The 11,295-nt window shown below is 45.1% G+C and overlaps 1 protein-coding gene across 1 annotated transcript in view; it reads left to right on the forward strand.

Moving 5' to 3' along the window:
• Nucleotides 1-10,958: 10,958 nt before the first annotated feature.
• The window catches only part of KIFAP3 (kinesin associated protein 3), a 66,275-nt gene continuing 65,938 nt past the window's right edge, over nt 10,959-11,295 (forward strand). Inside the window, exon 1 of the mRNA XM_035332604.1 lies at nt 10,959-11,113. Within this exon, the coding sequence (XP_035188495.1) occupies nt 11,082-11,113 (32 nt within the window). The 5' untranslated portion in view covers nt 10,959-11,081. The remainder of the gene's footprint in view (nt 11,114-11,295) is intronic.

Genomic DNA, 11,295 nt, shown 5'->3' on the forward strand with positions numbered 1-11,295 from the left:
TTTGTTGGCAGTTGAGACTCTGAAGAGTCTGGACTTCTGGGTGAACTGAAGTCCTACACTAAAATAACAGTAGACACAGCCATAATGCATGACAGTCATTGCCTTAAACAGCTTCTGGTCTAAAATAAGAATGTGTTTGTATTTAAGAGAGTAAACAAATAGTTCCTCCATCTGTCTTCTTCCTCCTCCCTGTGAGATCAGGCAGCCCAAGGACATCAGGTTTATCACAGACTAAAATGAAGGATCAGCTAGAGTGGCTCGTAGCTAGAGTTAAAATACCTGCAGCTGATCTCTGCCTGAGGGAAGCAGGTTTAAAATAAGGTATCAGATGGCTTATGATGAGTCACTGCAAGATCCAAAGCAGATCTGCTTGTTGGAGCATCAGGGAGACCTTGGACTTTTATACTAGTAGGCAACTGCCTCTGCAGATCTGAGCTATACGTGCTACTTCTGAAACACATCAGCTGCACAGAAGAGAAAAAGGAAAACATGTGCACTAGCTCCACATATCATGCAGGTCACAAAGGGTCAGTTTGGCCTTTAAATTACTGTGTTCTGCTTACAAAACACCTGGTATGCAATGTGATTTCCACACGGACAGGCCATCAGGATTGCTGTAAGATGTCTCTTTATCTTAAAAAGGCATCTATATTAATTCTTCTCCCTTGTGCTCACGCCTGGCATACGATGTCAGCAATAAATGCGGTTAAAGCGAGTAATTTTTGTTTTATCTTTGACAACAAGTTTTTAAAAGTTCCTGAAAACCACAGGATCATGTTGATAGAAGAGGCACAGGCCGAGAGCACAACGTGCAGTTATGAGGGCAGTGAAGAACAGCTGCAGGTTGGACGGCAGGTGGTAACCTTTATAACCGACTTCGCTGCAGCCAGAAAAGCAACTGCCTGTATTGTTCTGACTGCAGCTCCAGCCGCTTATTGAGAGCAACGGTGGATGCCAGTGCCTGGGCGCCGAGCTGGGAAATAGCAATATGACAATGAATGAACTAATTGTCTGACTTGTTGAAGTCCAGAACTCTTAGTCACAGTCCTCACCCACCTAAACTCCACTCATGGGTCCAATTAGACTCAGCGATCTTCAGACATATTGCTGTGAAAGTAATTAGTTTTTCAGTTGAGTGCAGAATTGAGAAAAAACAGCGTTTTGGGTAGATGAGAAACTGAAATATTTCTCGTCTCAGACAAATAAAAAAATTCTGCGTCAGGCCAAACAAAATGTTTTGTTTTGTTTGCAGGGTTACTTCCCTTCTACTTCTTTGTTTATTTGTAATTAAATTTAGGTAAGTGTGGTTTCAGTGTACCATTTACAAGTGCAAACAATAATAGTGTTGTTGTCACCAGTAGACCAGTCAGTCTCGCAAAATCAGTCTGTGGCAAAAGGACGCAAGGAAATGCAGAGCAAAACAGGTCCTTGGGCAAAGACCCAATCCCTGGGATAAGACTTCTGATCTCTCATGAGAAATCCTCTCTTTGAACCACATTTCCAAAGCAGAGTTCACTGCCTGTAGGTCAGGATGACTCACGCCCTTCGGGGCATATCCTGCACAATTCCCGTGCCCTTTCGCGGGTACAGTCACAGCAGCAATCTGTTATCATTTATACAATTGGAATTTAGCAATCTGGAATTCCATCTAAAGCAACAAAACGCAGCATGGGAGCCCTATGGGTAAAGACATTATAATTCATGTAAATGAAATTGGCCAGAGCTTTATCCCTATGGAGGGAATACACAGTTCTTGCCTTCAAATCCTTCTAGCTCTGGAGCCAACACTAAATTACGTTTTTAAGGGAGCGAGTGAAGCCAGTCTTAGGTAGGAGTGGGAGCCTGCCTCATGTTGTCTCAAGCACAGCGACAGTCACAGTGGGGCCCTGATTTGGAGATCCATAAACAGTATGCTAACGCAAATAGCGATATTTGGGGAGGACTCCTGCATGCTTTGGCTGGGAAGATTTGATTTGGATCTGGTTAGGGACTCTCAGTAGTGCTGGGGCTGGAGGGAAGGAAGGGCAGGGTTCCTGACGAAACTGCAGCGGGGGCTGCTCTGTTGTTCTTGATAAGAAGCATGACAGCTGTGCCCACAACATCTGGTTTTCATTGAACCCTAGTGAGAGTTCCTTGCTGAGTCTCTTCCACCCCATATGTGGTGGTTTAATTGATGGAGCCTGAGAAGGTTTTAGGTCCAGTGTGGAATGCCGCCTTTCACTGTGATATGTGACTCCAGATACAGTAAGGGCTGGGCTGCTTAGAGTCATCTTTTAAAAGCATTTCTTCTCGATATTGTATTTTGTATATATTGCCCTCTGTTGGCTCGAGTGCATGATAAAGCTCCTTCTCTAGGTGAAAGCTAACAAAAATCTCCTTCTGGGTGAGTGGCAGGGCTTGTGGGCTTGGAAAATGAAGGATCAAGTTAGCTGCAGCCCCGCATGTGCGTGCGTGCACAGCTCACATCCCCCATAGCTCTGTGCTTAAGAATGCAGGCACAGCTCTGTAACCAAGGAGGAAGGGGGTCTGGAGACTGGCTGTCTCGGCCACTGTGGACTGCACATGAGAAGGGAGTTTTAAGGAGTGACCGGAGGGTATAGTGGTTTGGTAAGCCAGGATAAAGAGGATGTTGCACGCTCAGGAAACAGTACAAAAAAAAAAAACAACAAAGAAAAGCCTGTGGGAGAACTGGGCAAGTGGGAGATAAGCTAGACAATTTCTTTCAGCGCTGGCACAGAACTGCCAGAAACACTTTGGTAAAAGGTCTCTCAGAGAGGTTTTATTTTCAATTCCAAAGCAAAAGAAAGATGGCAAACCACACCATCAAATCTCCTTCTGCACACTGCCAGAAAAACATGTCTCTCCCACTTCCTCTCAGTTGGATCCTTCCAACCTAAGGCTTAACACTGACCCATCTGCTCAGACCAAAAAGTATCTCACCTGGCTAGCTTGTCTCAAATGCCAAATGGCTGCAATGTCTAGGGAAACAGTCTAAATCTACTAGATGATACATGTGCTTTGGCTGATCAAGCTGCTCCCTCACAGCCAGACTGCATTTTTGTGAACCCCTAAAATACCCAGGCATGAAAGCTCCTATCCTGGGCAAACCAGAGCACACACTAGTGATGTGATGGGACATGAGGGTGGTGGTGCCAGGAGGGGACAGCACTTCTTCTCTGGAGTGTGAACATCATGAAAAATACAGAAGCTCCAACCTGAGGAAGTAAAGGGTGCAATGGGTAACAACGGATCTGTAGAAAGAAGTGATGTGGGCAGGCCATGGGTTAGGCAGGTCATTTAACCTTCTGCAATTTGCCAGAGATGGAGCAGGCTTATCAGAGAGGCTGAGGTGTAAAGATCCACGCCTTCAGATCTGGAGCTTTGTGGATCCCTCTCTGCTGTTGGCTAGGAGTGCAAACGTCAGATTGGCATTCCCCTGGTCTGGTAGGGCAGCACACTTACCACCAGCGGAGAACATCCTTCTTGTTAGGACACTTAAAGCTAGATGGGAAAACGGGATGTTCTGTGAGCTGTAGAGCCACACGATGCTTCTGTCTTACTGCTTCTACCTCCATGCCTCCTCTCATTTGTCACCTATTGTGAAAGACGGATCCTGGACAAGAGAGTGCCTGTGCTGCGGCCCATGAGGAGCTGCTCTGGGACAGCTTGGCCAGTCCATTCATCTGCGTTGTCTGGCTGGCTAGTGTGCAGTGACCGACCCCTCGCTGCTGCCAAACACCTGAACTCCGCTTCGCTCTCCCTCAGTGGAGTTTCTGTCATGGGTCTCCCTCATCTACCTGGCAGCTGGATTGCACGGACCTCAAGAAATTTAATTAACTTGCAGACGCTGTGCACATCTTTCAATGGTGACTGCGCTTGGCCAACATGTCAAGAAGTTATTAGCTGGAAGAAGAAGAGACCCGATGAATGCAGGGATAGGTAACACAGGATAAAACTCATTTTCTGAGGAAGCCAAAGGAAAACAAGCTGAAAGGGAAAAAGAAAAGTTGATTGTAGGAAATGAGTCTGACAAGTGACCTTGAAAGGTGTCTTCCATCGTTAGCTCCTGAGAAGGTATGGTTTGGCAGAAGCCGCAGGGAACTGGAAATTAGAGGGCAGCAGGAGCTGTAAGCAGCATTTTTACTGGATCAGTAGAAGCATCATGAGTACACTAGCCCCTGTGTTTCAGATAGAATGTATCTGTGACATTGCTGGCTGGGATAACCTTCATCCTTAAACCGTCTTTGAGTTGCATGGAATTTCACAATAGTAGCAACTATGCCGTTAAATCCTGTGCATGCCTTGGAACCTTAAACGCAGTTTCTGAAGACTAAGTGATACTTATCAAGGGGCAAAAAACCTAGATTAAGCCCTACTCCTGGGCAGCATAAACTCTAAGGAACATGGATTGCAGGGACCATAAATACAGCTCTTACCAAGAGGAGTGGCTGCAAAAGACACCTTCATTCAGAATTGAAAGTAGAAACACAAATGATGAAGACTGGAAACTATTTGCTTTGCATGAACACTTTCTATCTGAGCTTGTAGACTAGAAACATTCAAAAGCCAAACGGGTGTGTGTTGTCCTTTGGAACTGAAAAATAATCAAGACATGAAAAGTTCGAGATGGTTAATGCTTCCTCCAGAGGCTGGGGATTAGAAGTCTGGGCAAGTAGCAGAGGAGGAAAAAAAGAATAAAATAAAAGAAAAAACTCTTAAGTGACCTGACAAGGGGAACTTAAATCTTATTTTTAAAGGGCTAGGTTGTACTAAAGCTTGAAAAATTAAATCCACAGCTGTCTCCAGAGTACTATATCTCACTAAGAAAGCTTCAAGTAAGTTTATCATGTATCCAACACCTAGACATTGGACCTCAGGGACCACTAGGATAATATTTCCTCTGGATTAGCAAGAAAGCTAGAAAGTGACATTTGTATGAGACTAAGTTTAAGGGGTTTTCTTATTATAAAATGATAAATGAAGAACGAGCTTACAGGGAAGGAAAGCTCTTACAGTTTGTAAATCTAACACATCCCTAGTTTTTCTTTAAAAAATGCACTGTTATCTCCTAAATTAATTTTACTTGGTGACATCAGTAATTTGATGTTTCTAAATCTATCATCTTCCCAGTGAGGATCAACAAGTTCTTTATGAGCAATATTTTTAATCTTGTAATCCCCTTTATGAGGAATGCTTTTAATTTCAGAGATCATGAGCGCTGGCATCGAGACAATATAATATATATGAAAAAATCAAGAACGAATCTATAGGAAACACAGGATGGATCTGGCACAATTACAGTGCTTTCCTTCTTCTGGGATTCTTCAGTATTAGCCAATAAAGGCCAGGATATGTTGGAATGCTAGTAATTAACTCACCTCGCTGTGCCTTACCATGACAACTGATATGCCCCTGGGTTCCAGGGAAATCTTGTGAATCATATCAGATGCGATACTTAGCCTGAGCTGGGTGAACTAAGGACAAGCTTATTATTTTAACTTTGAAATCTGAAATCCAACAGCAAATTGAGTTTTGTACTAAAATGAAACTCAGACAAAAGCCAATGTTGGAGTTTCATTGGATAAAGCTCTTTTTATTTATTTTGCACTTTCTGTGTTTGTCTAAAGCCTCCTGGTGCTAAAAACAGACCACAGATCCACAAAGCAAAATGACTACAGTCTGTGGATGGGCTACAGTAATCTGGCATTACCTCCTTCTGCCCACAAGGCACATCAGTGACAATTGTGTTTTCCAGTAGTACAGAAAATGCTCTGAGTTACACACCTACGTGCTACTCTTTGCCCATACAGATGCACATGCAGGAGGTGTAATGAAGAAAAGGCATACGTAGCAAAATTAAACAGTGAAAGCTAAACAAGAGGAATTGCCTAAACAGCTCACAGATGGTAAGTAAATTACTTTAAAGCTGAAGGATTGTTTTTTCAACACACAGCTCAACAGCATTGTAAAACTTCCATTATTGTAACCCAGAAGCTCATGAGAAATAGTCATTACCAGAGCTCAACTCCTGGGCTCTCATATTTTCTTACCCATGGCTGTCTGGAGCAGGGCCTGATCCCCCTTCCTCCAGTGCTTTCCAGTCTCCTGGAAACTGCAGCCAGGATACTGAAGAAAATTTCCCGACCCTGTGTTCCCTTCCTCCTCTCCTGCCTTCTGTTGCTCCTCATATGCCTTGTTTTTAACACAATCACCACCTTCTTCTGACACAAGCAGTCTCTTGCAGGCTCCCCATACACTCTACTGCTCTTCCCTGACTAGGTTTCACCGTCTGCTGCTTCTGTGCTCAGCTGACAAGGACAGCACCTGGAACAAAAAATGCTCCAGAGCTCAAGTTGCTGGCAAATAATATCCACTGTTGTCACAGACCTTTTGGGAAGCTCCACAGGAAAAAGATTTCAGGTCACTCTGCCTACTGACATCATTCCGCCCAGAGCTGATGGCACAGGCAAGAGTACAAGGTGGGATGTAGGCAGCAAGCAAGTACAGACTTAAGGCTCTCCTGAGTCTGAGGGAGATGAAGCCCATGATGAGCCTTCACTCCTTGCCATCATCTCCCAGCTGACTGTCACGTGAGTCACATTTGTTTTTGCAAGTGGCTTTGTTGCATACATTTTTCCAGTTTCCACTCCAGCCTCGCTGCCATAAATGCTTCTGGGAAGAGCAAGTAGGGTAAAGGGGCAACTGCTTTAAATGAGAGAGAAGTACAGCATTGACGTGGGTCCTGATGAGTCTAAAACTGGCCCCTCATCATCCTCCCCAGCAGACTAACTCATCTGTTATCATCAACCTCCATACAGATGAAACAAGTAAGACAAGAAGCCTGAAAGGAATTTAATGTATGCTCATCATCCATATTCTCTTTTCTACATTTAAAACCAGAAGGGACTTTCATGACCATCTAGTTGGTCCTTCAGTATCAATATACATCAAAGATCCCTATCCAGTGATACCTGCATCAAGACCAGCATACCAGTACCAAGCAGAAGGAATACTTCATGCCCTTAACAACATGAAGTCATCCTTCTTATCTATTCTTACCTTCAGGAAATTGAAGATAATGGAAAAGATTTTACCTGTAAAGTGCTTTGCAAAATCTTTGCTTTTTTCTAAGAAAACAGACATTGTCTGAGACATTTTTAGTATGCAGTTTCTCTTTTGAATATGTTTGAATGAGTAACTTGTTTCATGTCAAATGACACTTAAGCAACACCACTTCAGCTGAAGTACCTATTCCTTACTCTTCCTTTGCCTTTTTTTTTTTTTTTTTTGAAAGGCATTTTTTTGTGCAAAGAATTTGATGATCACATGCAGAATCCTTTTCTTTTGGAGGGGAGGGATGAGGAAGAGGCGGAATTCCTGATTTATGGTCAAACGTAGGCTTGTTCAAGTGTAAAGGAGACCCCTTCTTGCAAACACTTAAGCTGGCACTTAACTTTATTACTGTGGCAAAATTAAGCATGTGCTTGAGTGGTTGCAGAGGCAGAACCATAAAATGTCATGGCCTTTATAGCTCTGAGTCTGCTTTCTGCCTGCTGCATCCAATAAATGTTAAGAGGTGAAATTCTGTCCCCATTGGGGTCAATGGTAAAATTCTCATTGACTTTAGAGGAACCAGGATTTTGCATAAGAAATCTGCACCATTGTCATCGAGGTCTCCAAGATGGTTATCAGCAGAGAGAGGCAATCTGCTCATGCAATCAATTTTATATTTCATCTTTATGTGTTTTCCTCGGTCTAATTAAAATGAACCCAAACTGAAAGCACATCACTGCCTCTTTGGATAGGGTTACTGCACTTCAGGGTGTCAGAAAATAAGCATAAATGAGATACATGAGTTCTAGTGTACCATTTAGAGAACATACTAAAAATACACAACTCACTGTTCTGTTTTGTGTACCTCGCAGCAAAATTCCCTCTTAAAGCGTTGAACTACTAAGGGAAAAAAAGCTAATGTAGCATAATTGTGGTACATTTTATATATTCCAACACTTCTTAGGTCAGCCTTGCTTAGGACCTGAGTAAACTGGTATTTTTTCCACAAGTAGCAACCCTCACATTTCAAATCAGGCACTGAAAGTCTGCCTGGATGGTTGCGATTCCACATCATCAGCTGTGGCTGAACATGGGTACTGCATTCCTGCCTTGCAGGCGTGCGGAGGTGTGCACACAGTTTGTAACAGTCCTGCTGCTGAGGAGCACTGAGGCACAAGATGGCTGAGGTCGGTTTACGACCAGCTGGATATACTTGCTCAGCCAAGTGAGCAAGAGTGCAAGGCCACCAAATGAAGTCGCTTTCACGGAAGTGAGCAATTCTGATTTGAATAAACCAAGGGAGAAAACAGCATACCCTTTGACCTGTAGTGTCTAGTTAAAAGAAAGCTGTGCTTCTCTATGAAGAGATCTGTTTCTTTTCACATGTTTAAAATTTTCTTTTTACATCTAAAACAATGAAAATCTACAGCTAATTTTCCCCACTGGCTAAGTTAGCCGCAAATTGATGCATTTACTTAGGTCAGTGTCAAATCAGATATTGTAAAAAATACAAATCAAGCTCTCCAGAGACTCTTGTTCTCATTTCAGTCAAGTCTCACTTTCAAGGATAACAAGAGCACCTAGTATTTACCAGCATGATCATGTGTTTTATTGAAAATGCCCTTCTCTTGTGTAGATGGTCCTGTCACTGCTGATCAAAAAGCCACTTGAGAATCATCTTGATCTATGTCCCAAGATTCATTCAATCAAGAAGAGTTAAGCCAGACTTTCTCTTTGCATATCAAATTTTACTTTGCCTCATCTCATTTCTTGCTTTTAATATAAACTTTAAGCCCAAGGCTTATTACCTTCATGCCTCAATCACTTATTATGTGACAGCATATCAGATCAACATCATCTCTATCCCCCACTGAGTTGCATAGCCTAATCACTTAAAATATTTACTCTGAAAGCCATCCTTTCAGATTGCTGTACTTTATTTCTACTTATAAAAGGCATTGCTGTCCTGGTTTCAGTTAGGACAGAGTTCATTTTTACAAGGCCTAGGAAAATGTCCTGTATTCACCATTTTCCCCTTGAAACCCATGTACATTCTTTTACCTAAGAGGATGATACAGTCTTTCAGGGAGAGAATACAAACCTCAGGCTTTGTTTCTTAATTTCTCAATAGAAAAACTAATCTATTATATTTTAATAATTTTTCTATACAAAAGCAATGATGGTTATTTTATTTGATTCTTTTTCATGATGATGTTGAGAAGCGCTTGGAATGTGCACTTAGTCACATGGTCTGAATTTTTGGGTAGACCTGTGTGGAGCCAGGCGTTGGACTCGATGATCCTTATGGGTCCCTTCTAACTTGGGATATTCTATGATTCTATGAAATAACAGGACAGGATTCAATGAAACTTTAAAGCAATCAGAACCCAAGGCATTCTCTGTATGCAGCCTTGTTATAACAAAGGTCCATAACAAAGGCTCATTGACGACAACAGAAACATCTTTGTTAACTTCAAAATCAGGCTTAGTATCAATCTGGCTTAGCACCATGATTAATTTTTTTAAACTTAGAGAACAAGTAGGAAAAAACAAACCAAACCTACCATAAGACAGGACAGGTGCTGTTCCTACAGCAGGTGTTGCTTCTATATCACAGAGTATATTCTGTTTATCTGGTTACATCTGGCCACATCTTGAGAAAAATAAAAATATATCAGTTAACTTTCCACAGAGTTTCATCCAGCCTGGCCTAGGGCACTTCCAGGGATGGGGTATTCACAGTTTTTCTTGGCAACCTGTTCTAGTGCCTCACCTCACTCTGAGTGATTATTTGTGTGTACAAGCATACATATGTACATAATTATGTATATGGTGGTATGGAGCAATGGAGTAACACCGCAATAGCAGCGGTATCTGCCTGCAAGGGCAGGCTTGCTGCTTGACTCTCTCACTGTTTGAGGACCTGTGCCCTTGCAGAGTGGCTAGAAAGCTGTGCAGAGGAAAAGCATCTGGGGGTGTTGGTCAATACTCACCTGAACATGAGCTGGCAGTGTGGCCAGGAAGGCCACCGCAGTCCTGGCTTGTATCAGGAGCAGTGTAGCCAGCAGGGCCAGGGAGGTGGTCGTTCCCTTGTATTCAGCTCTGGTGAGGTCCCACCTCGAGTGCTGTGTTCAGCTTTGGGCCCCTCACTACAAGAAGCACATCAAGGCCCTGGAGCGTGTCCAGAGAAGGGCTACGAAGCTCGTGAAGGGCCTGGAACACAAGTCCCGTGAGGGGCGGCTGAGGGAACGGGGGGTGTTTGGTCTGGGGAAGAGGAGGTTCAGGGGAGACTTCATGGCTCCACAAAAGCTTGTGGGGAGCTGGGGATTGGCCTCTTCTTGCAGGTAACTAGCAAGAGGACTAGAGGGAATGGCCCCAAGTTGTGCCAGGGGAGATCCAGGTTGGAAATGGTGACATTTCTTCTCAGAAGAGCAGTCAGGCCGTGGGACGGGTTGCCCAGGGAGGTGGTGGAGTCACTGTCCTTGTGGGTGTTTAAGGAAAGGTTGGATGTGGTGCTTAGGGACGTGGTTTAGTGGGGGATAGTGGTGGTAAGGTGATGGTTGACCAGTTGATCTTGAAGGTCTTTTCCAACCTTAGTGACTCCGTAATTCTGTGATTCTCACCCCACCAGGCCCCCAGCACTGCACCTCTCCTCAAGGCGCCATCTTGTCAGACCCTCGAGGGGGGTTAACCCTGAGGCAGCAGGCGAGCAGCTAACGGCTGGGAGCACACCGAGCGGAGTGGAAGGAACCAGACACACACTGCACTGCGCCCTGAAGGGCCAGAGGAGGACGCAGCGACCAGCTCAGAGCAATGCGGGGAGGCAGCAGCCACCTCCCGCCCTCAGGGGGGCTCCGAACCCGCCCCACAGGCGCACCCGGCGCCCCGCCGCCCGCATGCGCATTCGGCCATCCCCGGGCTGAGGCGGCGGCGCCTGCGCGCTGAGGGGCGGCGGGGCGGGGCTGGCGCTCACCCTGGTAACAGCACCGCTGAGGGGCCGCACCCGGCCCCGGCCTCCCCCCGGCGCCATGCAGGGCGAGGACGCCCGGTACCTCAAGAGGTAACCGGGACGGGAACGGGGACGGGGACACCGGCACCGGGGGGTGGAGGCTGAGGGAAGCGGCGTGCGGCGGGGAGGGGGCGGCTGAGGCGCGGCCGGAGGGCTGAGGCGCCGCGGGTTGGGCTGTGGGGGTTGACCTGGTGTCCCTTGGGGTGGAGGTTGTGGGGTGGGGGGGCGCAGGG

This window comes from Oxyura jamaicensis, chromosome 8, assembly GCF_011077185.1.
Source record: "Oxyura jamaicensis isolate SHBP4307 breed ruddy duck chromosome 8, BPBGC_Ojam_1.0, whole genome shotgun sequence".
NCBI lineage: Eukaryota > Metazoa > Chordata > Aves > Anseriformes > Anatidae > Oxyura > Oxyura jamaicensis.